This window comes from Onychomys torridus, chromosome 19 (assembly GCF_903995425.1).
Source record: "Onychomys torridus chromosome 19, mOncTor1.1, whole genome shotgun sequence".
NCBI lineage: Eukaryota > Metazoa > Chordata > Mammalia > Rodentia > Cricetidae > Onychomys > Onychomys torridus.
Window position 1 is genome coordinate 31822273 of NC_050461.1, and position 4853 is coordinate 31827125.

General features: G+C 42.8%; 1 protein-coding gene across 1 annotated transcript; it reads left to right on the forward strand.

The window, feature by feature from the left end:
• The first annotated feature begins 552 nt into the window (after positions 1-552).
• On the forward strand, positions 553-993 carry LOC118570292 (40S ribosomal protein S23-like). Its single transcript, XM_036168687.1, has one exon. It carries the CDS (start codon positions 562-564, stop codon positions 991-993), a length of 432 nt encoding a protein of 143 aa, XP_036024580.1. The 5' UTR covers positions 553-561.
• The last annotated feature ends 3860 nt before the right edge of the window (positions 994-4853 follow it).

Genomic DNA, 4853 nt, shown 5'->3' on the forward strand with positions numbered 1-4853 from the left:
TCAATTCATTTTTCTGTTCTGTTATGTGCCAAAAGCCATCTTTTAAACTCTGTATAAGTCAAGCCGGCACCAGCTCTTCCCTGTCTGTTCCTTCTCAAAGTATCTGGTAGGCTCTAGCTCTGCCATTTCCATTTTTATTTCCAGCCTCAACCTTCTCTTCAGACCCAAATCGACTTCCACCAAAAAAAAAAAAAAAAAAAATCAACAAGATACTGGAGATTTTTAAGATAACAGAGGAGATAATTTCGACAAAAAACCAGCAACACAGCTTTCTTTGACACCCCCCCTTATCTCTACCGGACTTCACTGTTCAGTGTCTCCTTCCCTTCTGGGGTAATTCAGCTTTTCCTTTCTCCTCTCCTCCCTTTGGCTCACCTTCTCTTTTCCTCTCCCTTCCTCTCCCATGAGGAAGAAACAATCCACACAAGACCCATCTAACACACCCAGGAGTTCATGGTTCTTAATCCAAACAGATGTCCCTAAGTTGTAAAGGAGAATTCTTTTTGTTTTTGTTATTCTTTAAAGTTCCGTTTTCGCTCTCGGGCCCGTGGCGCCAGCAAGATGGGCAAGTGTCATGGTCTCCGTACTGCCAGGAAGCTCCGCAGTCACCGACGGGACCAGAAGTGGCATGATAGACAATACAAGAAAGCCCACTTGGGCACAGCCCTAAAGGCCAGTCCGTTTGGAGGCGTCTCTCATGCCAAGGGAATTGTGCTGGAAAAAATAGGGGTTGAAGCCAAACAGCCAAATTCTGCCATCAGGAAGTGTGTGAGGGTGCAGCTCATCAAGAACGGCAAGAAGATCACAGCTTTCGTGCCCAATGACGATTGCTTGAACTTCATTGAGGAAAACAATGAAGTTCTGGTTGTTGGATTTGGTCGAAAAGGTCATGTTGTAGGTGATATTCCTGGAGTCTGCTTTAAGGTTGTTAAAGTCGCCAATGTGTCTCTTTTGGCCCTGTACAAAGGCAAGAAGGAAAGACCTAAATTTTGACAACGGAAATGCAGTAATAAATTTTCATATTCTGGAAAAAAAAAATAAAGTTCCATTTTCTTTAGCACCATGAGTTTACCTATGTTTATTTTTGCCCTCAGTAGGGTGGCGGCGGAGGGAGACACTAGCAAGTAGACATGGGTTTGTTTTCAATGTTATACCTTCCACTAATGGTGGGACTGGGAGAACCCCAGGATTTCTTTCTCAAGGGTTGTACACTGTGTTTTCTCTGTCTTGGCCCCCATGGTAGTGTGCTGTGTTAGAATGCTGCCACTCAAGTGCCCAGCATCCACACAGTTCACATTCTGAACCTTGATTTTTCAACTGAGTGATTCATAGGGAACCCTCTGGCAGCTTTCCCCAGGGTCCTAACAACTGTCATGTGAACATATTACCTTTAAAAACTGCTGAAATGGTGATTAAATTGGGAGAATTTTTCCCACAGTCCAACTACTTTCTCACTTCAAAATATAAAAGAGAAGGGCGTGTTGGATCCATACCTCCTATGACCCAAGCACTTATCTGTCAAGCTCCAAGACCCAGAGGAACCCATCATGTGATCTTTTACTTGGGGGTTTACATAGTGAACACAGTCTAACTATGGACCCCAAAGTGGATTGAATCAGTGAGATTGGCTCCACAATTTGGGGTCAGTGAAAACTCAAGACCCTTTGTTCAAAAAGTAGAAAAAGAAAAAAGTTAAAGGAACTAAAATACAGACAAAGCCTTTTCTTTCTTTCAGATTCTCTCAGTAAACTTGTGATGGTATTTATTTACAATTAGGTGTCCCACAAAAAAGTTAAAAAATTAGATTATTAACATAAATTGTGCTTGTCTGGTACAGTCTCAGCCTTAAAAGCACAGCACACAAATATAAAAGTATTTAACGCACACGTGAAATAATGAAAACCAGTTTGATTTTAATAGTTTTCATATGCTTACATATTTCATTCTTACCAAGACAGTGAAACCACTGCATGTTCACATGTACACACACACACAGACACACATACAGACACACACACACAAACACTTAAACACACATACAAGCACACACACACTCTCACACACACATAAATACAAGCGTGTGCACACACACACACACACACACACACACACACACGCACATGATTGTCATTTTACTTGCTGATATGCATACATTTTTGCTAACACTCACTACCTTAAGCTTATCACAGAGAAGGAAGGACTGAGATGAAATGCTCATATAGCTTTGTTTTGTATCCAGTAATGAACTGCAACAGGGAAACACCACAAATAAGAAAGGATGTGAAGAGACTCTTTGTTCATTGTGTTTTTTCAGATATCATTGCTTTCCTTCTGTGCTTAAAGTATGTTCTGAGTTTAAGGAAAAGTATGACACCCCGTGACTCGCAGCCTCTGCCCACACCCTGACCTGTTTATAACTTGTCTTCCTATACTCAGTGTTCCTCTTGATTCCTATCCTTTGTGAATTCACTGGAATGCTCGTTCATGGGGTGGCAAGAGCAGTGGATATAGTGTGAACTAGGCCTCACCCCCCTCCACCATTTTTCAGATGCATGTTCAGTTTTCTCATTAGACAAGTTTATTTGAGACAAGAAGATTTCTTGAAATTATCAAAATTTTCAGAATGGTAATAGGAGACTCTGACATCAGAAGTAGAGAGTTTGGCCCTTCTATGTGTGGGGTGCTGTGCAAGTACTCAGACTATTGGCCAAGGAAACGCCCAGCCTAGAATGTCCCTTTGACCCTTGCCTCCCACTCACCCTCACCTACCATGCCATTTCCTTAAAATTGTCCCAAACATCTCACCTTGCCTTTCTCCTCATATTCCCATCTTGTACCCAATTCACTCTTCATCCTGGAACCTCTTGTTCCAGTACTGTCTTTGTTAAGGTTCTTATTACAGTGAAAAGACACCATGACCACAGCAAAGTCTTATAAAGGAAAGCATTTAATTGGGGATGGCTTACAGTTTCAGAGGTTTAGTCAGTTAGAGTCATCATGGCAGAAACATGGTGGAATGCAGGCGGACATGGTGCTGGCGGAGGAGCTGAGAGTTCTACACCAAGCAGGAGAAAGTAAACTGTCTTGCGCTGCGCATAGCTTGAGCATATCAGAGGCCTCAAAGCACACTCCCACAGTGACACACTTCCTCCAACAAGGCCACACCTACTCCAAAAAGGCCACACCTCCTAATAATGTCACTTCCTGTGGACCAAGCATTCAAACACATGAGTCTGTGGGGGCCATTCCTATTCAAACCACCACACCATCATTCTTTTCCATCTCTAGCTACAAAAATGGACTGTGATCGTTTAAAGAAAGTCACCACTAAAGTAGACCCTTCTTGAGAAAGGTTTGAGGAACAGAAAGTATACTGAAGATATAGAGAGTGTGATGAGTTTGAACTGTATGCTATTTGGAATCATTCCTATCAATAAAGGAGGCAAAACATATCTGAACTACAGAAGGAAAATGGAAAAAAAAAAATGGGACACTTTTTACTTTAGGGCAGTCCTTCCTGGCATACACCATGGTTTTAAACCGGAGGAAACCTGAATAAATCATCAACACTACTTACAAGTAGGCTGTGGCAATACATAGCCTTCTATGCAAAGGCAGGATCCTGAAGCCTTAGTACTGAATGGCGCAATTGATGCTTTAATTAATTGATTAATTTTCATGAATTAATTTTAGTTCTGTGGTAGGAATGGGATGGTCACAAATTATTTGGTTGATGGCTTCAGGCTTCATGGGCAATATTTCCTCATAAAAAGTGGAGAGAGCAAAAACGGAGACAGATGGCAGATGACAGAGGCAGTAACTACTTCCAAGAGTTTGGGAGACAAACTTGAGTTGTCCTGGTCTTCACCAGATCAGCTGATAGCCATGGCCCTTGGCTGGTTATATGGCTTGGGACTGATGCTGGAGCTCATTGTACTAGAAAGTGTTAGGGATCCCTCAAAACACAACATGTTTAGGTGGCACTCATCTCGGCCCCAGTCAAATCTGGGAGTATCAGGCATGCTTTCATCTTTCTTCACAGTGGCTAAACCTACAGCAGGGAGAAAAGGTCATTGCCATTCTGTGACAATTCTGCACACAGCACAGCTTCCTAGCAGTCCATTGCCCCAAGTTAACTGGAGTCATGTCATCACGTGAGTATGGGAAGGAAGTTGGCAAAATCTTTGCCATGTAAATCAGACAATCTACTCAGCTTGTTTGTTTGGGTTTTGTTGTTTCGGTTTGGTTTGGACATTTGGGTTTTAAGGATTTTTTTGTTTTTGTTTTTGTTTGTTTGCTTCCCTTCATTGTCTTAGGGTTTCTATTGCTGCAAGAAAAAATGATGACCCAAAAGCAAATTGGGGAGGAAAGGGTTTATTTGGCTTACACTTCAACATTGCTGTTCATCACTGAAAGAAGTCAGGACAGGAACTCAAATAGGGCAAGATTCCTGGAGACAGAAGCTGCTGTAAAGGCCATGGAGGGGAGCTTCTTACCGGCTTCCTTCCAGACTTCCTCAGAACATCTTCTTGTAGAACCCAGGACCACAGCCCAGGGGATAGCACCACCTAACATTGGCTGTGTTGATGGGCCCCAAAAGAGCTTGACCACACAGCTGCCATGACAGGTTTTAGCAGGCAACACCTGGACCCAGGAAAAGCTGACCCCACCCAAGGAGGCCTGTATCTAAGGAGAAATACCTGATATTCTAAACATTCCCCATACTCCTAGACAAATGTCAGTCAATCAGGGTCCTGAACCCTGGAAACCCCCTTACCCCAACCTCTGCTGTGATAAAAAAAAAAAAAAAACCCATCCCACCTGAGCTCAGGGCTCTCTGCTCTCACCATTGC